This window comes from Clarias gariepinus, chromosome 13 (genome assembly GCF_024256425.1).
Source record: "Clarias gariepinus isolate MV-2021 ecotype Netherlands chromosome 13, CGAR_prim_01v2, whole genome shotgun sequence".
NCBI lineage: Eukaryota > Metazoa > Chordata > Actinopteri > Siluriformes > Clariidae > Clarias > Clarias gariepinus.
In genome coordinates, this window is record NC_071112.1 from 12,700,251 (window position 1) to 12,723,434 (window position 23,184).

A 23,184-nucleotide genomic window follows, 5' to 3' on the forward strand; every position below is an offset into this window, starting at 1 on the left:
AGCGGGTAGCAGTAACGCGCTCTGATAACCTACAGTGATTTTATCAGTCTGCAGCAGCTTTTCTGTCTTCGCTTAGTGTGTGCGTGCGTGTGCGCTTGAATGAGTATGAATGTAATAGAATCTGTGCAGTACAGCAGCTTGCGGCACTGCTATACAGAGATGCGAATTGTGTTTTAAACGTGCTTTTTTTCTGGTTATATTAAAATAGGGACTGATTTCCTCCCACTATTTCTTTAATTTCCATAAATCACATTTTCATAATTGCTGTGAAAAGCCTAGATTAAACTTCAAGTGCACATGTTGATAAATACCTGTCTAAGGTTCTTGCCTACCTCATTCTGACATAGTGTCCTAAATACACACACAACTACAAACACCAGACATTTTTGGGGGGGGGATCCTCTTAAGACCAAAAAAAAAAAAAAAACCTGGGTTGTTCTTTCATAGGTAACAACAGTGGACAGGTTTCAGGGTCAGCAGAATGACTACATCATCCTCTCACTGGTGCGCACCAAAGCTGTAGGACATTTGAGGTAAGCATTTTGTTTATTTTGCACTCAATTGCTGAGTTTTAATGCTGTCATCTGATCTCCACCATGCCACACATATAAACATAATCACACACACAGACACACAATCCATCAGGAAGAGAAAGATGTTGATTCTCTATACACTTGTTACCTCATGCAGTCAGAGGCGATATGGAAAAGGGCTGATATGAACAGAATGGCTGCGAGAAAAAATATTGAGCAGTGTGATCAAAGCCTTGTTTCTAAATTCTGCCTTTTGATTTATATTCAGCTATGTAATACCCATGACTCCTATTTTATTGTGTTGTGTGTTTAATCAACATCTGGAGTCTGCCGCAGCATTTTATTTTTTCTAGTTGAAGAATCAGTGCTGTCTTCTGGTGTGTTTACTGTGAGCACTGAGGGTGTCTCAGCACAGCATGCTGAACCTGCAGCCTGCAAATGGAGTTTTAGGCTAATGAATAAGTTATGGCTTTGTATCTGTGCTTTGCTAGCTTAATGTCCCTAAAAGCACTAGAATATTATAAGCGTCTTCAGAAACATGCCAGGTTGAAATAAAACCGTTTACTGCCAGTCCTTTGACCAATGCTTTTCTGCTTCTGCTACATGTTGGCCTAATTCAATTCATCTTTTGGGCTTCTATTTAAGGTCTCTGATATTTTTAGTTTGGAGTGATGTGCCTGCAAACATGATAAGGAGCAAACCTGTTTGTTTGTTTGTTTGTTTGTTCAGAATAAACTTCATCTAGATGTCAGAAGCAGTGTCTAAAGACTTTGTACTTAAATAACCAAAAGTAAAAAAAAAAAAAAAAAAAAAACAGTGCTGAAGATTTATAGTACTGATGGTTAACAACCTATTTAACCAGTATAGGAAAGCATTTAATGATCGAGACTCCAAAGCACTTATTTAAGTGGGGCTAAATAATGTAAGGGTGTCTGCCAAATGCCATAAGTGTAGGTTCTGGCTTTTACAAAGTCATTGTAGAATGTTCTCCAGCTGTTTGATTCTTGATGCTCCCTCTAGTTTAAAAAAATGCTGCATTAGTGAGCCACCCCTCATGTTTTCATATTAAATGTAATTATATTATCTATAAAGAAATATTAGCAAATGATTTACCATGACAGGCTGCAAAGATACAATTAAAAAATTGGTTGTTGGTCGGTTGTTGGTCGAACACCCTCAGCAGCAAGCTCATTTCGCTTCTCGTTCATCCTTTCCAACTATTTAGCATCCAGTATCACCAGTGTACTAATCACCAGCCTGATCATCTGTCATTATCCGCACCTATTTCTCACTGCGTCATGCCTTAGGTCTTATTTATAGGTCACTTGGTTCCAATTTAAAAAAATTATTATAATTCCTCTTAAAACAGGTACGGGGAAAATAAGCAAAATATGAAGAAATGAGGGGTGTCTCAAGATTTTTGCTCTGTACTAATACTGGTATAAAGATGCAGATACTTTATCTCTGATGCCTGCCAAAAGTGAAACCTCTACACACATGCATGCCACTTTTAACAACTTAGCTAAGTGAATACATTTTTTTTACATCTATATCAGGTTCTTCCCTAGGTATTAAAAGTCCTTCTATTAATAAATGTTGCTGCCGTGATGCTGATTAGTGGACAGCATGAGATTTGATTACAGTCTGATTGATTTTTTTAATGGACATTATTTCCGTAGTCGATCCCTGCTTGTGACTGTCTCCTCTCCTCACATTCTCCGATACAAAGACAACTCTCACCGATAATATTGCACTTTTTCCTGTTTGTGTCTTTAGCACTGTGGTACAGTATGTGTATGTGCAAGTGTGTATTGTTGCTGATACATAACTGAAGCTGAAGAAAAGAGTAATGTATGATAAAAGGGTTACGATCTGAACTGATTGCAGGACCAAGCGCCTTATCAGCTCTTTTCCAATCCAATCAGATTGATTTCATTAATGAGGACTCGCACTCCAGTGTGTAAAACATCTTCAATTGAGCATGATCTTATCATTAGGATAAGCTAACTACCCTTAACTGTGAAAGATGATAAATCATGTAATTGTCTGTCTTTTCTCTCTTTCCTTCTCATTGACATTGGCTTTTTCTTTTATTTCTTCTATCTTTTCCTTGTGTGTAGAGATGTGCGGCGTTTAGTGGTAGCAATGTCCAGAGCCAGACTGGGCCTCTACGTCTTCGCTCGGGTTTCCCTTTTCCAGAACTGCTTCGAGCTGACACCTGCCTTCAATCAGCTAACTGCGCAGCCGGTTCAACTTCACATTCGGCCTCAAGAGTACTACGCCTCCGTGAGTACACGCCTGTACATGTAGAAATATTAACAGTGGTAGTCATGCTGTTTGAGGTCAATTAGTCAGTATTAGCAAAATATAACTAAATATTTATTGTCAAATTCTGTAATCATGGGCTCTTAATCAATTTTTTTTTAGTTTTTTTTCCCCCTCTGGCTTGTTTATTAGGGATCTAAATCTACATCTGAATTTCTTTTAAGCTGTTTTGTGACAATCTGTTCTGATTAAAATGAAAAAAAAAAAATCACCATATTTTATCTTTATACCACATGTACAGTACAGGGTATAGCCTAAAAATATAGACTCATGTAAAGCCAAAAAAGTAAAGGACACTGATGTGACAGCAGGAGTGCAGGTGTGAGTCGGCCAATTCCAGACAGTCAGTGTAAACACCTACATATGACTGCTCTAAACAGCCTTATCAATGAGAAAGCAAAAATCAAGATTAATCATCATCTTTTCTCTTTCATTGAAGCGTTTCTGACACCAAAGACATTCAAGGAAATTATTCAAGTGAAAAAACGTCACCTGGTTGCATGTAATAAGCACAACATCTGACATGATTTTCTATTTTCACTGTAGCAATTTGTGTGAAAGTCTGACATGACGCTTCTACACACACAGACAAGCCTACACACTATGAGTTTAGTTGATCAGTTCAACCTGACCTGTAGTGCAGTAATGGAAGAAACACTATTCATGCATACTTAAAGCATGCTTAGAAAGATTCTGAATCTATTGATAAATATACTGTAGTGTTCTTCAAATAATGGATGTCATTTTGTTAATAAATTGTGGTGCTGAATAACAGACAGTATATTTTCAGGGAGACTTACAATTATTGCAGAATATTCTAATATTTCCTGTGAGAGTTAATGAATGCACTAGACATATGTAGCCACATAGCATGCCATAAAGTTAGAAAGTTTTCTAACCATCATTGGACTGCCTGCTTTACATCTGAAACACTGGCCTCCCAGGAACTTCTTTAATGTCCCAAACATGTAAAAATGGCTTGTAGTAAGTTCAGGACAGTACGGGGACGTGGCGATAACTCCCATCTGCATTCCTGTAATGTGCAAGTGGTGTGTACAGTTCCCAAAGACAGATGTGTCTCCTTCACAAGTTGGCAACAAGTTATCCATCGATTTTTAGGGATTAGGCCAAACGCTGAAATTTTACAGGACTGACTGCAGTGGGTACCAAGCACCCTCGGCCAGGATCGACACTGACTGACATATGGCCGCCTTTAAAATGTTTGCACTAGTCAAATTTTTACTGTGGCTAAGAGTCTCATCACTGTACTGTGCTTGACGTCTTCTGTAAATATCAATTGGTTTTATGCCTTCATTCATAAGAAATTTCCTCACATGTCCCAGTTTGATTTGAACAGCGCTTGTGGTTAGAGCATTCATACAGTGCAGTAAATACGTGGAAGATTATTTCACATCAAATAAGTAACCGCTTCCTGTGTCTCCGTCTTTCTTTGCAGACTGAGGGGCGCTCTAACAAGCCTGATCAGGTAGTAAAGAACATGCCTGAGATGGCCAACCTGGTCTACAATATGTATATGCATATGATGCAAAGAACCCAGCAGTACCAACAGGTGAGCACTTTACTATCTGCTTTCCTTTTCCAAACACTTTTATGTATTATTCATCATAAAGCCATCTGCTTTTGTTTTTAGCTGAAAAACCCAGTTAGAGCTGCTGTAATAGTCATTTTAGTTCTACATGCTAAAACTTAAGCAATTAGCTTAAATGCAGTGAGTGCTTCAACAAAGGATAGATTGCCACTAATGAAGACCTGCTAGGGTAAATTGTAGAGAAAGCTTAGGTTCCTGTCACCCCTCTGGACTCAAACTCCCACATCAGAACTGTTAGTTGCTGTTAATCAGTGTGGCCTGTTAGTAATACATGTGTATCAGTGTAGACAGACTGTCGTGTGATTATATAAATATATTATAAAATGGCTAGAATATTATAAAACATTGGCTTTTTCATTTATCAGTCAACAATTGCATTTCTTTCTATTAAACATCAAAATATGTTTGTTTTTTGTGAGTCCAATTTAATAGTGGCTGTTTGTGGACTGCAGTCTTCAAGTAATTTCTCAGATTTTTAATAGGGTTAAATCTGGGCTCTGACTAGGCCACGCAAGGACAGTGTTAGGGTTTTCTCCTTCACCCACTGTGTGGCCAGTTTTGCAGTGTTCCAGTCCCTGCCACAGAGAAACACCACTATGATAGGATATTACCACTTGACTGCTTAACTGTAGGAATAGTGTTATTTGGATGGTGAGCTGTATTGAATTTCCACCAGACATATAAATTGGTGGTGTGGCCAAAAATGCGTTTTTGCAAAGCTCAGTCATGACTGCATATGGCTCTTTTTTGTAGCCCTCGCATACAATCCACATTTGTAGAGAATTTGTGTAATTGTTGTCACATGCACACAAAGACTACTCATAAATTCTTGAAACTGCTTCAGAGTTGCTGTAGGCCTCTTGGTGGCCTCTCTGACCCTCCTGGCTCTTTTATCCAGTTTAAAGCGACATCCTGATCCAGGGAGGGGCTTTGTTTTACTAAATACCTTTTACTTAATAAATAGACTTTACTGTGCTTATGGACGATAATGCAGTTTTTGAAATGTTTTTGTATCCATCTCCTGAACTTTTTCCCAGAGATTTTTTGGTAGTGCCTTGCAACATTGTAGTTGATGGCATATTTCAGTTGCACTACCAGGGAAATGCTCCAGCTTGTCATGGTAGTGCCCTTGTGCCTATGAGCACATCACCACTGATATCCAGCACAAGAATTAGACACATTTTGAACAACTAAGGAGTAATTATTATGAGGACAAAGTGTTGTTTAATATGATGTACATTATCAGATGTGTTTTCTTCCTGAAATTGCAACCCATGCAGGAAACCAAGAGTTAGTGTAATTAACGTTTTTAGCACACCTGGGACGCAGAGTAAGACGTGTAGTTAAACATCCCAGTGGTTTTACTGTGTATTATCAACACCTGAGGAATGTCTCTCATACAATCAGATTACTCAAATTTAAATTTCATTTGTCACATATACAGTCATGTATATGATACACAGTATGATACGCAGTGAAATGCTTATACAACCGCCTGTGACCTTAAAAAAGATTATCAATAAGAAATAGATATGGAATAAAATAAGAAATAAAAATATAGAAAAAGATTTAAATATGGAAAATGCAGCTATAGAGGATAAGAACAAAATATAAAATATAAGACAAACTTGGTTATACAAATAGAAAAATGTTTGCTGTACAAATATAGAAAACTTTAGTTGTGGAAATAATACTCGGTTGGAACTAACGTATATCTTAGCAAACTTAAACTTAAAAAATTCTTTTGACTGTGTAAAGCTGCTTTGCGGCAATGAAAATTGCTAAAAGCGCTATACAAATAAAATTGAATTGAATTAGCATAGCATTTGCCCAACGCTAAAATAGTATTTAAACTGTAAATGTATTTTGCCAGTCCTCATATAGCAAAGTTTAATACAATATATTTGACAATATTTTTAGCTCTGGCATACCCACTACTTATAAACCAAACAGGTAAACTACAGATGGCTGAACAAACTTATTTATATATGCAGAGCTGAGGGCTTTTTGTAGGACTAGATTTATTTGCAGAATACAAGATCTTCATCCATATTCAATGAACTTCTAAATAGTGATGTATTTCTTTCTCTTTGTGCTGAAGCAGCAGCAGCAGATTCTCCCACCGCCACGGCAGGTGACGACAGAGGAGGGGTCTGACGTGAATATGAGGGAAGAAGCAGAAGAAGAAGAGCAAAAAGACAGTCAGCTTGAGGGAGAGAACAAGGAAGGTGGTACTGAAGATAAATCTGAGGAGGAGGAATCTGAGATGAAGATGGAGCAGGAGTCTGGTGTGGAAGAAGAGCACACAGAGGAACATGCTAAAATGCCTAAACACCCAGGTAGAGACAGTGACAGCGGGGACAGTGAGGAGGACGAGCGCTAAAACAAATCCACCCACACTCTATGCTTCTGGCCAGGGTCCACGGCTGGGATGTGATTTAGTTTTTCTTTTTCGTTTTTACTTTACATTGATTTGGGTTCTTGAAAATAATTGCCTTTTGTAAGAGAACATTTTTTTGAAAAAAATAACATCATTTTGTAATAAAATTTATGTAGTTAAATCTGCAGTTCATTCTTGTGGTATTTCTTTGTGTGTGTGGGCTAAAATAACTTATTTCCAGTGTATTTAAATTATTATTCTTATACATGCAGGCTACTTCTCTTTTTAAACGTCCTGCTTATATTTATTTATCGTTTCTTTGTTAGTATGGTTGTGTTAGGCAGGCAATGTGGAACTTCCTCTTTAAGTCTTCCTCCTTTATAATGTAGTACGTTTTTCTCTTCACTCCACCCCAAGTGCTCATCTACTGCTTCCTAGAAATTAGTCTGTAAAGCAGAAGGAATTTGTTCCCAGAGTTCACAGAGACAGTTATCCATTTATAGGCAGAAACTGTGACACAGGGATCACTCTTTAACGAGCAGGAATTATTCTTCCACCACATACAAGGATTTACAGTAAGGAATCCTGCTAGTGGAAAATCAGTAACCTCAAGAAAAACATTTAAAGAGGTTGGTATTTTTTTTTTCCTTGATTGTTTTTGTTTCTCTCTATAATGTACATTTACATATACCTGGTTAAAGTATTTTAAAATAATTCTGACAGTTTACTACCAAGGTTACTGAGAGTTGTTTAAATGTTATATGCCTCCATGAATACAGTGGCGTGTGTTTTAATAATTCACTGGTTTTATGATGTATGATTTTTTATTTTTTATTTTTTTTTTATCTTTAATTTTTGTGAGGGTGGAGTTTTTTTTTTTAAACCAATGCACATGACTGAGACTTGAGCTCTTGCATCACTTGACTGCTGACAAAACAGGACTGTCACAACATGTCAGCTGATAAGCACATGCTTTTTATTATTCAAGCAGTGCAACTTGCCACATCTTGTGCATTGACCATATTGGTGGTGTTATGCTTTTGAATCCACAATTGAAACAAGATTGTCCAACATCTCGTGCATTTTTACAGTTGCTGTACTGTTGTGTTTGTGTGGTGGCAAAGCAGGAAGTCAGGTTGTGGATGATGATGCCGTCTGTTTCACATTTTCAGCAATGGTCATGAGTTGAGAGTAGTGACTGAAAAAAAAAATGGTTACAAGTGCATTTGGCGGAAATTGGGCTCCTCTGCAGGGTTGCTGTGATTCGGTGTACTCTGAATTTGACAGGCACTGTTGATTTAGACGCTTTGGACACTAGTGGAGCAGTATCAGGCTATCATGCTGGATGCAGACCCAGAACCTTCCAGAGAGAATATTTCACACATTGTGAATGGTAATATGAAGGAGAAACTAGAGATAAAAAAAAAAGTATGAATTGACAGTCTCGGCCTGTTGCCACTGCGTCCGTGCTAGAAATAATAATGGAAAGAAGATGAATTGGGGATTTGGGGGACAAAAACAAACAAAGGCTTCACCACCCTCAGGCAACGTTGGCGCACACTTTGATTATGAGCACTGCATGCACTGTTTCCCCCCACACAGGGCTTATAGGCAATAGCAGGAGTGACCGTAATATTAATAACCCGGCCAGGCTGTGGAATTCTAATTCTTGTGCTTGTGATCTAGAATACTATTGAAGATTTTAAAGGCCTTTTTTCAGGTGGGTTTCACTGGAGCCATAAAACATTCTTAACCTGAGAATGGAAGAACAGTGGGTCCTGTAAGTGTATTAACAGGTTACAAAGATTTATTAGCTCTTATAATCTAATCATTTTAATGAGTTAAGAAGAAAAAGTGGGATTATATTTTTCTCACAGTGTCTGTCTATCTTACTTAATTTGTCCAGATACCCATCAATTGTTTGTTGTACATATATGTTGTTATACAGGCAACTATGGCCTGTGTCACACCAGAATTTGCTAGTTATCACTTGACAAAATCCACCAATCAGTCACAACACTACCACCACCAAAAATATACTTTAAATAATGGGAGTCCCCCAAAGATGCCGTTTTTCTTTAAAGACAGTTCTGAAAACAAAGTAATAATTTTGCTGTGTAGTCCTAACCTTAAATAAAACATACAATATCCTATAGTGTCGCAGAAGTAAATATTTAAACATATAATTCAGCACATATACAGTATGTGTAATAATCTTTGTGCTCTCTACTGTATAGGATGGCAGGCTCGTGTTTTTGGACAATAGTGTGGCTGATCGTGCTGTTAGTGATCGGGTGGCCTCTCAGCATCTTCCTTGGAGGGCTGTATGGACTCTTCGCCCCCTTGACAGCCTGTCTCGGATTTGACCAGCTGACTGACCTCCTGTTGGCAGGAGCCAACCTGGGCAGGACATGTGCCGTGAATATGAGACATGGCACACCCATGTGCTGAGGACATAGCTTTCTCACTCACCTTTTATATTTGTTTTGGGGGTTTTTTTAACGAGAAACACCACTCCTGATTTAAACTTTTTAAATTAAGATTAAAAAAATGTTTAAAGGTTCATTATGAACTAATTTCAGGTGAAAATCTAAATAAAAAATTAACATCTCTTGTGATTAAGGTAACTATCATTTTAAGTTATTTGTACTGCTCAACACAATGAGTAGATCCTGAACTGCATGTAGAACCACAGTATACTGAGAGATTTCTAGTAGAAGCAATATTACAAGTTATGGGGTTTTTAATCCAAATAAATTTACACTATCTTTTCCCTCCTACACACACACACACACAAAGTTGAAGTTCTATTACCAAATTTGTCTTCTCAGAAAATAGAAAAGCATAACTTTTTAGCCATGTCACTTTTTATATATATCTCATATATTTGCTGAGGTTTCTTGTTACCCATAACTGATATAAAAAGAACTGATATGACATTTTTCTCATGCCAAATTGAGAAGGCTTGAAATATTTCTCTCTCAAACATTTTTGATAAACACTTCTTTAAAAAGTTTTAGATTTTACCTTTCAGAGAAGTCAACTTTCAAAAGCTAGTAGGGAAAGTGGAATCTTATCTCTCTCTCCAATCTAGCACAGCTGAGAAATGTTTATGATGGAAAGTTGGCTTTTTAGATCTGTTCCCAGGGTCAAGAGACGTTCTGTGAACTTTTTAAAATTCTCTTTGTTAATTATTTTACACTTATCAGATGCAAGAGGAATGAGCGTGCGTCCTCCTGAGTGTATGCAGAAGGGTAGAAGGCTGCCCAGTGAGAGGCTATCAGGATCTCACATGACATTTATCACAACAGTCCTCACTATTTCAACCTCTAATTCATACTAAATATGAGCCTTCATACGATATGCATAGATTGCATATATTTTCCTTAAGCAATACTGGATTGTTTATGTAAGGTTTATATCAAAATCTGTAAAAAGTTTCATTACATAAAAAACATGCTGTGGTGGTTAGCACCTCCAGGGTCAGGGTTCGATTCCCATCTCGGTGTGCATGGAATTTGCATGTTCTCCCCATGCTTCTGTGAGTTTCCTACAGGTACTCCGGTTTCCTCTCCCAGTCCAAAGACCTGCAGATAAGACTAAATGGCGTTCCCAAATTGTCCTTAGTGTGTGAGTGAGTGCCTGAGATGGATTGGCACCCTGTTCAGGGTGTACCCTGCCCCGTGTCTTTTGGGATAGGCTCCAAGCCCCCCGCAAATACAAAATAAAGCGGTATAGACGGTGATCGAGTGTGTACGGTGTATACCTGCACCACAGTTTGTTATGTTACCGGTTATATCCATGACAACAAAGTTACTACTGTAAACTTTATGCCTTATTATGGCAGACACATTACCACCATCTGATTTTTTTATTTTTTTAATTTGCATGTTTTTAGCGTCCAAATCCTCATTCTGACTTATCCAGGAAATCCCTGAATATGAAGCAACAAATATGGCCCCCACTTGACATTTGTAGATTAAACCATTCATTTTGATTCATGCATATTTCATGACCATTCCAAAGTGCTGTTTAACCTAATTTTCTCACTGCTGACTGATGTGCTCAGTGACAATAATTCTCCCAAGTGGAACGCTAAACCGTAATCTTCTAGGAAATATAAATATAGCTTCTTCACAAAACTTTAAATGCAATATGTATGAAACCACAAAATGAGACTTGGTGCGACTTCAATCAAATAAAATCTAGTTTCAGGCTTGTATTTGTTGTTGTCTCCCCAATTTCCTGACTGTAAAGTAAAGCATGCAGATGGGAGGAAGGGCAGAGAGAGCACAGTGGGACGTAGAGGATGCACGTGTGACCTGGGATGAGATTGGGCCCAGGCTGAGAATATTCTATTTCAGCGTGAGATAGAGAGAGGAAACAGGCCCGACTGTCTTGCTGAGCTGATATGTGGGGTGATGTGCAGAGAGGATATGGAATGCCAAGCATCCAATTAACCCCATACCGCTTTTCTAATTTGGCTCTCTCTCACACACACACACCGGACAGGGAGTGAACTCACTTGTACTGCTGGCTCAGGGAATCTCAGGACTGACTGCTGCGCTAGACAGTGGTGTAAGTACATAGATGAGTCAACACACTCACTTCAAATGAGGTTTACCCCCTGTGTACATGTGTTTAAATAACAGAGGTATTTTCTTATTTATTGAATCCCGAGAATCCCTTACAACTTTAAATGTGTCAAATACATTTAAATGTATCAGTGTAGTAAATGGTCCATTGAATATGAGTGGCATAAATCTGTGTCCTACAATAATACGTATTTGCATAATGTACATCAGTCAGCCATAACATTAAAAACATTAACATTAAAACCACTTAGGTTTTGGGTTCCCCTTGTGTCGCTCTGTTCCCTCAGGGCATGTATCAGCAGGGCCTCTGGAGTAAGCAGTGGTGTCTGGCACCAGGATTTTTAGCAGCAGATCCTTCAGGTGCTATGGGTTGTAGGCTGGGGACTGTGGATTTAACAAGTTTGTCAAACACATGGGTGTTCAATTAGATTGGGATCTGAGGAGTTTAGAGGTCAGGTCTTTGCCTGCTGGGCCCCATGCATGGTGGGCTATGAAGCGCTGGGTGTTCTGTGTATTCTTATTGTGGTCCAGGTGTACAGGATTTGACTTTAGTATTCGGACCCACGAATGAGCAGACCATTGGTCATGGGTGTGCCTTGTCTGCCTATGATCCCTACAAGTATATAGTTGGTGATCAGTGTTGTTCTGTTTACCTGTCATTGGTCATAATGGTATTGCTTATGGGTGCACAGTATATGCAGTATGTATATAAATTACAAGCTGTCTTGACTTATTATTTTCCCCAGGATCCTTGCCATAAACTCATAGGTCAGTACGTATGCTAACACAGTGGAGTTGTGCACTTGCGCATTATATTTAGTCAGTTATAAAAGACAGTTGTGCATGCCCTAGCAACGTTTCACTACATAAATATATGTTCCAAAGGTCATTCACAGCATTTATCTATAATATATAACCTTAATATTTGTACCTATATGAAAAAAGGGAATAAAATAATTGAAAACAAAAGATTAAAGCAAAAAAAAAAACAATAAAATATTTTTTATAAATATTTGGATCCTTTGAATTATTAATGTTTTTATGGTCTTTCTTTAAAGGGCTGCCCTAGAGGGACACACCACTGAACCCCAGAATTAAAGGGAGAGTATATATGTTTGTTGTTCTTATGCCCTTAAAGTTGATCACAAAATTTTACACTGCCTTGTTCAGAATGTTAGTAAAAACACAATGCACGACAAAACAGAAAAAGAAGAATAATGTTGAAAAACATCCATGGCCATGATATGTAAATCTGGGAAAGAACCTCATGTTTTTTAGCCCTGTCTTCGTCTATTCATACAACAATATTAGTATTCCTCTTTTCAAGAATTTGCTTTATTTAATTTTTTTATGTATAAACTAATTTTTATACCAAAATACATAAATATATTTTAAACAAATCATGCCGACATGACTATAGTATAGACATACAGTTTCAAGTAGAATAACTGGAATGAACAGTTACAATTCTGCAGATCCCCTAAATAAATATGTTATACAACCATAGACAAATCTATTGAAAGCAAATGAAGAGTTACAGTCTACTCTCAATAATTTATTAAAAGTCTAAGACAACACAAGCCACAGCAAAAGTGTAATTTGGATATGGCGAGGCAATAGGCTGGTTGTTTTGAACTGCACATGTAGATGAATTTAACACAACTTGCCATCCCCATCCCATTTACTGTGTCATACACCTTCTAATAACGCAAGCTTCGACCAAATAAAGACAACCACAATGAACCACAATAAAAAACCTACTGGCTGGTATAAAAAGGAAGATTCACACTTCTTCATATCCCCTCCACCTGAACTCATCTGGTAAGTGTTTATATGCAGTGCGCACAAGCCCTACACGTAACACTAATCTTTCAGTATGAAATTCTTAGTCTAAATCACTTAGTCACAGAAACTGAATTGAAAAAGTAATACAAAAAAAAATCAAGTTACTGCTTGTATTATGTTTTGAACTCCTGTGTTTGTTTGAAAAGGTTTTCAATTCATGGATCCATTAATAGCTGTGATGATGTTAGTTTCAGTGAGTGTTTGACTGTTAGACTGTCGAAAATGTGAAATGTTGAGGAGACTACAGGACTAGTGTGTCATAATAGATGCACCAAGAGCAGTACCACCATCCATAGTCAGTCACCTATGTCATTAGGTAAAGATTTCCTTCACTATTCTTCTTCACATTTGCTAGACTTGTTTATAGCTGATCAATCTAAAATCTGTATCTCATATCTAAAAAAAAAATGCTGCATAATATTTACAGCTCAGCTGAGTTAAGCTGGTCAGGTTGATTGTGAGTAATTGTAGCAGACTGGAGAAGGAATTGGTGCCTTGCTTCTAGCCTTATTTTCTGGAACTTTCCACTGTGCTTGTTAAGAACCAAGCAGCACCCAGCAGAGAAGATGGCCCAGCAGGCTATTGTATATTTTTTTTTAATCAAAATGTAAACTTTAAATTTACAAATTATACAGGATACAGGTACAGATGATGATAGAGTGAGAGTGGATGACTTATTAAGTCTTGATTTTAGTGTATTGCTGTTGTTTTGTATTTGTTTTTGTTTTTTGTTTATTATTAGATTTCATTGTCATGCTAACTGACAGCTTAGGGTTTTATAAATAAGCATGAACTGAATCACTTATAGTAAGAGGAGCAAGAGGAGCATCCTGACCCTAAAATACCCTACTGAGCATGGCACCATCACCAACTGGTATGATATACACAGTAAAAGATCTAGCATTATACTTCTTAATAAGCTTTGTGTAGCCCCCGAGAAGCTACCAAACGTGTGCATAAAACCCACTGGTCATGCAGCACTGATGTTTCTCTTTTGCTTACAAATATCACATATTTTTCACAGGCATATAGTCTGCAAGAATTCATGAAACAACATACAACAGCATTATGAAATGTGATAATGACATTTATAAGGAATTGTATTCCAATAGTGTCCTCTCTGGTGACACCACCATGTTTCCTGTTATTTCTGGCACAGTAAAAATAAAAAAGTCTATTCTATTCTATTCTATTCTATTCTATTCTATGGACAGTGTTATACATTCAACTCTATTGTTGTTATGAGATAACTGCTGTGTAAAGGTTTAATTGGTCTGTTTGGATTGGAAGCACCATCTTGCCTTCCATTTCCACCTTCCAGCAGATGTTGTACAGTAGAAAAGACTTTGATTATACTGGACCCTCAACTGTCCACCAAAAGTGCTTTTAAAAAAAAATCACTGCATTGGCCGTCTCCACTGCTATCCCCAGCCACCTTCACAATTACTCAAGTATGCATTATTTATAGACGCAAGTGCCATTTTATGTTGTATTGGATTTAGCTATTAAACAATTATCTGGATTTATTATTTGTTTGAAATTAAATCCACAGGGATTTGGAGTAGCCTGTGGCACTTTATAGGCTACTCCAACAAGGGGCACATGATTATATTTATCAAGTGTATTTCTTCATGTATTTAAAATGAGGCAAAAAAAATATACCTTGTGAAGAAATCCAATCACTGGAAGGTTATAACATATATCAGGCAGAAAGTCATCTAATAAAATATTTACTTCATTTTTTTTTTTAGAAAAACCAATAAAGAAATTCAGTAAACAATTTTCTTCATTCACAGTCTTACTGTCCTGAATATCAGATTCACACAGAAGTACTTACTATTTGATTATTTCCTGAGTGTTGTTTGTATGCTTTAATGAAAAGAACCCTAAAACAAAATCACAGATTAATACTATATAAGGTTTCTCTTATGAACATGGGATCGACCTTTCATTTTTCTACAAAATTCTCCACTCTCAGGTACCCTTAAACGGGGACCTTTTGTTTCTTTAAATATAAAAACACGTGCCTTAAGAATTAGGTTCATAAAAGCACTATAATTAGGTTGAGATGTACACTGCATGCATTTTTATAGGTAAAAGGTACATATCAAAACAACCCAAATATGTACTTTGGTGGACACTCCTCCTGCGGAAACAGTGTGTGCAGTTTGATAGCCTGTTTTTCTTTTTCTTACAGTATGGTATAAAATGCATGTGCACATCTGACCCAGCAAACCTTCACACCAATCATTAAAGGATTTTCCCATACGTTTATCTGCGCCTTAGAATAGTCCGCTGGAAATACATTTGGGTGTGATCGTGCTGGGTTTGAGGGTGAAACAAAGGGCGGGGCCGGAGATGACGTCCCTATTTTTATCCACAGCAAAGCGATAAAGCGATTAGAGTCTTAGTGCTCCTCATGTTGAGCCGCTCGCGGTAGCTGCTTAAAAAGCATTAGAATCGGTCGCAGTGAAAACAAAAATAACAGCTTAGAGAAGTGCAATCCAAGAGGACGGGGAATTCCTCAAGGAAGGCGCTCGTGGCCGTGATAGCAACAAGTATGACACATCCTGTGCTCAGTTGACTGGCCACCCCCTCTGCATCCTTGAGTCTATTTAGTTTCAGCACTACTGTGCAAAACTGCTTTTCCACCAGAGCTTCTGCAGAGCTCAGCGCGCGTCACCATTCCTGCGCTTCATCCTCTACAAAATTATTGCACACGAGAATTGTTTTGTATTTGGACAGCTTTTCGCAAACCTTTTGTGCCCCGTGACGCAGGAAGAACTACTTAACGGAGATTAGCAGTGGTGAGGCATCAAATCCAACCTCCCACCAGTCACACACCGTGCGACCTATCAAGTTGATCTGAGGATCGAAAATAGGAGGGCTCATATATTAATCAGCACTTCGGACTGGAAGACAAGCAAAAGTAGGATCGCCCGGTGATCCCCCTGGCATAGCAACTGGCCACTTTGCTGGGAAGGACCGTGATCGATGTTTTCAGAAGATAAAATCGGGCCCAGTGGACAATAGAAAAGGAAATAGTCTAGTGTTATTTATTTTTTTCCCGTGGATTGAGTGCGAAGTGCTGTGCGCTCTCATCTCCGAATGAACAGAAATGGGGGAATGGACCATACTCGAGAGGCTCCTAGAGGCTGCTGTCCAGCAGCACTCTACTATGATAGGAAGGTAAGACAAAAAGTCGTTTACATTTGTCGGTGAGACTATCATTGCGTTTTGGAGCTGGTATAATAGGCGTAAAACACTTACTGGCATTTACTGGGCGTGCGCAAATAAGGGCACTAAAACCCATTTGAATTATTTTTTTAAATAACAAATGTCAATAGAAATGTTGCTCTTTATAACATTTTCGTCAATGCAAATCTACACCAGACAGTATTTTTGGTGAATTAAAAGAATAAATGCATCCTTGCCACCAGGGCGCTGAGTTTTAGGCGCACAGCAGTCAGAGCGCTTGTGTTTCAGCACTGGACAGCTCCCAACCCTCCTGACGCTCTGTCTGCTTTTTCACATCACTTTGATTTAGTAAATAATAAGCTCTCTATATTAAATGAATCATAAACGCCAGACGCTTAAATATTTTCTATTTCTTTATTTGCTTGTATGCTCATAGGATCCTACTAACAGTGGTGGTGATCTTCCGGATTCTAATCGTAGCCATAGTTGGAGAGACTGTTTACGACGATGAGCAAACAATGTTTGTCTGTAACGCTTTACAGCCGGGCTGTAACCAAGCATGCTACGACAAGGCCTTCCCAATCTCTCATATAAGATACTGGGTGTTTCAAATCATCATGGTCTGCACCCCGAGCCTTTGCTTCATCACTTATTCGGTTCATCAGTCTGCAAAACAGAAGGACCGCCGCTACTCCACCGTGTATCTCACAGTGGATAAGGAGCAGGACTCGCTGAAGCGGGAGGACAGCAAAAAGATCAAGAACACGATCGGGAACGGAGTTCTGCAGAACGCTGAGAACTCCACTAAAGAGGCCGAACCTGACTGCTTGGAGGTGAAAGAAATGCCCAATGCAAGTTTGCGGCCTGGTAAGTCCAAAATGAGGCGCCAGGAGGGCATCTCCAGGTTTTACATCATCCAGGTGGTTTTTAGAAACGCCCTAGAAATCGGCTTCCTAGTGGGCCAGTACTTCCTTTACGGATTCAATGTGCCACCCGTGTACGAGTGCGACCGGTACCCGTGCATTAAGGAGGTTGAGTGCTACGTGTCCAGGCCCACAGAGAAAACCGTCTTCCTCGTCTTCATGTTTGCTGTCAGCGGCTTCTGCGTGATTCTCAACCTGGCCGAGCTCAATCATCTGGGCTGGAGGAAAATCAAAACGGCCGTGAGGGGAGTGCAGGCCCGAAGAAAGTCCATCTACGAGATCAGAAACAAGGACTTGCCTCGGCTGAGTGTACCGAATTTCGGCCGCACTCAGTCCAGTGACTCTGCCTACGTGTAGTTCTTCTGTACATCTCTCCGATTATCCAACACACATGGACGAGGTGGGCGACTCTGCTCGCCGCTATAACGTGTCATCAGTCAAAGGAATGGTTAATGTCTTTTTTTTTCTCTCTCTCTCTCTTTCTCTCTTTTTTGTTTTCAAGTCCTGTAAGGACGGCGTGGAGGACGGCTGACACGTTTGCGCTGATGCGACTTTTCTCCGTGTCGCCTGGAGCACAAGGACAAAGTACACCGCGCATTTACTCTCACCTGGGCTCTGAGTTGTACCTGAAAAGAGTAAATGCGTTTTGCACTAAATAAAGGGAACACCCAGGCCACGCACATCTCTCATTGTGCCGTTAGCGGTGTTTTTAAGCGATTTTCCACCGGCTTTCCCCTCTCATGATTACATTTATAGCTATACAACGCACAGCAGCTGACTCCTCATTCAGCGTAGAAAATGAGATCGAAAAGTCTGTGGGACGATTTAGATTTTTTTTTTTTTTAAGAAAAAAAAATCTTCATATAATAAATGAAAATATTTTCTGTTATTTTTGTTGCCTGTGTTGCACCGCTGACCTTAATGTATGTAACCATTCCAGAGCTTTAGTGGATTTGCTGCAAACGCTTAACTTCATTTTAAACCCACCAAAGCGCCCACGGCTTTCATTTGTCAAGTGTTTTTATTTCTTTCGTGTAATTAAGTGCCATACTTGTATATAAGATGCATATGTATACAAACATTTATATAAATCTCTAAATAATAGTTATTATTATAGACATTATAAAAGCGGACTCCTTGCTCGGATTGCTCAACACCGCCCAGAATTGCTTGAACTCTATTCGTTGTGATTTAAATGAAAAGAGAGAAGAAAAAAGAAAAAGAAAAAGAATAATATTCAGCATTTGTCTCTTTTAACTCGAAACCGAAAAATGACCGAAAATAAACACAAGTGCTGGTTCTTTTTTTCTACACAGTAATCTCTTATTCGCCATAACAAGTGATCACAAAAAATGATAGCACAGATATTTTATAACAAATTATATATTATATAACGGAAAATCAAACTATGGACAATGATGGAGAATTTCCTCTGGTGCTACATTTTTCCACCTTTAAGCTGTCCGTGTACCCCAGGAAAAAAATTATATTAAAAAAAACATAATAATCAAAGCAAATAAGTAAAATAAATACATAGCACAGCCGTCTGGAGCCCTGAGGCTTTCTCTGCATCTCTCTGAGACCTGGCATGCGTCTATCTCAGGCACTTAGAAAGAAATGTGCTGCATTAAGTGTCAGTATGAGGTATGAAAACTGTTTTGATTGAAATCTCATCCTTGTCGTTAACGTGAGGGATTTCATATATTTAAATAATATTTGTTTCCATCTATTCCGAATGCGCTTCATAGCTGTGACCTGAGAAAAATTTTGATTGAGTCTGTCCGAAATTTCACACTCAGTATTTTCCAGTTATCAGGACATTTTATACTGGTTGAATTCTAAGGTCAAGTAAAGAGCTGCATGTTTAAGAAAGCATATTAGAGAGCATTAAGATGTTGTCGAGGAATTGCAGAGTCTCGGCTGCTTTTGCTTGGGAGTTGGTCTGTTCCCCTTTTTCTGTTCCTGTCTTTATTTGTTGCATAAGAAATATTGCAATGTAGTATATACAGATATTCGATTTTCCTGAAGATCAGGAGAAAATAGAAAACATTAAGTTAAGATAAAAGTTGACCGCAGTGTGAGGACTGAGCATCAAGGATGATCTGGGGACTCGCTCACTGCAGCATCTGCCATAATGACCCTGCAATGCAAGCCTGAAGAGGAATCTGGTAACTCTTACATCAATCTTCAACTGAGAAGAGATGTGTCATGTTCCCAAAGCTCAATAATTAACTCATAAACTGTGCTACAGGGAAGAAGTGCAATGTGCCTGGTCGGCCGGACAGTGCAATGCAACACTCAGCCTTTTCCTCTCCTCTTTCTGTCCTATGACCAACATTCCAAGACTGCATTCATCTTGAATCAGTGAGAAACACAAAGACTTTACTGATAAACTGTCGTGAAAGCCCACACAACTCTAAACTGAGATGTCACTGAACTGAGCACATTGTGATTGTGTATGCAATCAAAAAGAAAAAAAGCTTTAATAAAAAACCTTCCCTGCTGAATGTGAAAATACCTAAATAGCTGAACATGTCTCTTTCCCCCTCCCTCTCTCTACCTCCTTCCCCTCCCTGCTCCCCTACCTACTCTCTCTCTCTCTCTCTCTCTCTCTCTCTGTGTGTGTTCCCTCCCTCTCTGTGTGTCTGTGTGTGGTAAGATTGCGGCAATATCTATTCTACATTTACCGTATAAAGCAATCTTGATACCCTATTTTTCTGCATTTATACTAAGAGACCAAATTTTGTTTATGACATTCACAAATTACTGAAATTAATAGCACCAAATGTGATATTAAAATATACACACAATCACAACCAAAATAATTATTCAAATGTATTCTTCAGTTCATTACATTTTTCAGGTGCATAAACACAAGAAAAAAGCTATAAGACTATAGTGTTAAAAGAACTCAATTTAACATTGGATTTCATACCTTACTAGGAGCATGTGAATCACAGTTTTGAATCTGCAGTGCTCGAAGTATTTATATCTTTCTCCAACCACACCCTTATATAAATGTGTGGACTATTCAAATATATAACACAATATAATTTTTTCTTACAACATGATGGCTATAGTATATGGCATTCTTCCTATTATAGGTCAAATTGATTGAAAAAAAATATATATATGCGTGCTTAAATGCTAGATTATTCCAGGACATTATCTTCCCTGGAGGGTTACAAAGATCTAACAATGTATATGAACTTATAAAGTGTCTTTTTACAGGTTTTTTTTACATTTCCTACTAAAAGCCTATTTTGTAGTCAGTGCTCAATATTGTCCATCAAAACCCCAGATTTTGGATGGTCATAAATCTAAAGTAGAGACAGTTACATTGTAATTCTTTTTATTCTTATATTATTGACTGTAAAAAGCTGAGATGAGAGACTGGGCATTGCATTTTTCATAACCATGAAGGTCAACATTGAAGGTCATTTGTCATCTAAAACACTGCAGTACAACATAGAGTAGATATACAGGTGACCCAAAAGTCTGGATCCATAGGGAAAATGTATTTAAAAGTATAAATTACAGAAAATGCTCAAAATGATGGCCTCAGACTAGTGAGGCACTTGTGTATACTCTGAATACAAAAACATTTAAACATTTAAAATTAAACATTTATTAACGTATAAGAAATCAATTTGTTACATACATATGATTTCCTCCTTTAGTGCAATGAAGTGTCTGGCCCAATGCCTAAAGACTACTGACATCAGATGATCCCAATGAAAGAAATCAGAGTGGTGTTAGGTCTGATTTTATTTTATTTAAAACTAGTTTTTAAACCATGTTAAGTCTAAAATAAAAATAAAAATGTCAATTTTATACAAGGAAAAATGTTAATGTTGGATCCAAACTTTTAGCCCAGCTTGTATGTAACTTCCTTAAAATAAAATATAAAAATTATATAGACAAACTGAATTTTATTGTATGTTTTACTTTATGAAACGACAATATTTTCATATTAAATTAATATTTAAAAACAGTAGACGTTGGCATGTGTCATGTACTGGCAGATTTCCATCCAGTACAAATGTGCAATTATCTCAAAATGTTCTATAATATAAGAGAAGATAGTAGGAATGCTAATAAATCTCTACTTTTTAACTTTTGCTGGTACAGAATCAATATTAATATTTAAAACTTTACTTAGATATTCCTTTATCTAAATGCTACTATTTGAGAACTACTGATTTTCCTCATTGTAGACAGGCACCAGATTGAACAATTCAACCCACCTAATTTATCATTTAATTTTCATTTATTTTACTAAATTTAAAGCAGACAGCTCTTGTGTCTCTAAAAATACTAATGCAATAAACATACACAGAATAAACACCATGAAACCTTACAGTAAAATAAAGCTCCTTGATGTAAAAAGGAGACACATGCTTAGAAGGAGGTGAGGCTTAATTCTGCTTCATCAAAAAGGAAGCATGCAGATAAAAGAAAAAGCTAAATGCTCTTTTTGATTCACAAAGCCAAATGTTAAAAAATAGTTTATATAGTTATAATTTATTTACACTATGAACACTATTCCACATCTCTCACTCGGTAAAATTCAGCTGCTGCTAAACAGAAAACGCTGTGTGTTTATTCTCAGTATGAAATAAACTCAGGACTCTACAGACGTTGTGATGCGTTTTCCTCATCACATTGTCCAGACTTCCTCTAAAAGGAAGTTACATTTATTAAAAGAGAAGTGTTTCATATGAAATTAAGCCAAAGTCTTATCATTACACATTACTCTCGTTTTTAAACAGGCGTCTAGTAAACTCGCTTCTTTCTCAACTGTTTATTCTGGTAAGTTTTCTGCAAGTGAGGAACGTGCCAGAGGATAAACAATGAAGTACGAATTTATTAGCAGATGGATTTTTGCTTCTTTATTCTTCACTACTGCACTCACACAAAATTCTCTTTCAGTGATGAGCTTGAAGGAATACAATTGTAACCAACAGTAAAAATGTTAATAGACCAGTTACCCGTCCTAAAAAAGTAATTATTAAAGGGTCAAATAAGAATGTAATCTCACGTTTTGGAGAGTTCTTATTTAATTTTACAGATTTTTTTAATTACTCCCTATAAAATAATCCTTTACATAGGTATGGGTGTACATACTTATGTACCGTAGTTTACCACTAGCTGCTCTGGATAGGCACAGTACTTTAAAAGTATAAAGATAAAGAACTCTGCACTGAAATCCAATCTGGATAGATATGCTTGTAGATGTGAACACAACATTGTATAATTGAGAGATCTAGTTACACAGAACCATGTTACTGTATTAAGACACTATACTGAAACTAATGTCAAGCAGACAGCCCCCAGTTAGATCGCTTGAGCTCCAGAGCCTGACAAAATGCATTTAATTCAATTACTTCCTTTGATATCATCTATAACATTTTGCTTGCATGTGCCAGTCGTATTCGAACCTTATTCTGATCTCTCTCTCTCTCTCTCTCTCTCTCTCTCTCTCTCTGTTATTCCAGTTAGCAGACAGGGTGGACACCCTTGGCTTGCTAGCCAATTGTTCTTGATAAATGTATATGCTACGCACCATTGGGTAGCCAATAAAAATCGCTGGACGACAAACCTTAATCAGCAACAAAGGTGCTCCCTGTCCGACAGGATTACGGCCTAGCCAGCAGAACAAGGGGGTGGAGGGGAAGTGGTGCACACCAGGGAGATTTAATTATCCACCAGCACAGCACTGACACTCAGAGAGGTTGCAGTATAATCAACACCAGACACAGACAGAAGGGAAGCA

At 37.9% G+C, this 23,184-nt stretch overlaps 2 protein-coding genes across 3 annotated transcripts in view; both read left to right on the plus strand.

Annotated features, from left to right (window-relative positions):
• Positions 1-7,028, plus strand: part of aqr (aquarius intron-binding spliceosomal factor) — a 36,218-nt gene extending 29,190 nt beyond the window's left edge. The window contains exons 33-36 of one of the 2 annotated variants that reach the window (XM_053510192.1): positions 448-533; positions 2,654-2,819; positions 4,315-4,428; positions 6,569-7,028. In XM_053510192.1, the coding sequence (XP_053366167.1) occupies positions 448-533; positions 2,654-2,819; positions 4,315-4,428; positions 6,569-6,850 (648 nt within the window). In that variant the 3' untranslated portion in view covers positions 6,851-7,028. The remainder of the gene's footprint in view (positions 1-447; positions 534-2,653; positions 2,820-4,314; positions 4,429-6,568) is intronic. The other variant, XM_053510193.1, reaches the window with a different exon arrangement.
• An 8,762-nt stretch (positions 7,029-15,790) lies between these two features.
• On the plus strand, positions 15,791-19,915 carry gjd2b (gap junction protein delta 2b). Its single transcript, XM_053509218.1, has 2 exons — positions 15,791-16,476; positions 16,922-19,915. The coding sequence occupies exons 1-2, from the start codon at positions 16,406-16,408 to the stop codon at positions 17,763-17,765; spliced, it is 915 nt and encodes a 304-aa protein (XP_053365193.1). The 5' UTR covers positions 15,791-16,405; the 3' UTR covers positions 17,766-19,915.
• Positions 19,916-23,184: the final 3,269 nt, after the last annotated feature.

What these genes read in the sequence shown, in the direction of transcription:
- gjd2b (XM_053509218.1), top strand. Translation starts at nt 16,406, where the DNA reads ATGGGGGAATGGACCATACTCGAGAGGCTCCTAGAGGCTGCTGTCCAG. An exon ending in CACTCTACTATGATAGGAAG is followed by an intron (nt 16,477 to 16,921) that starts GTAAGACAAAAA and finishes GTATGCTCATAG; the next exon opens with GATCCTACTAACAGTGGTGG.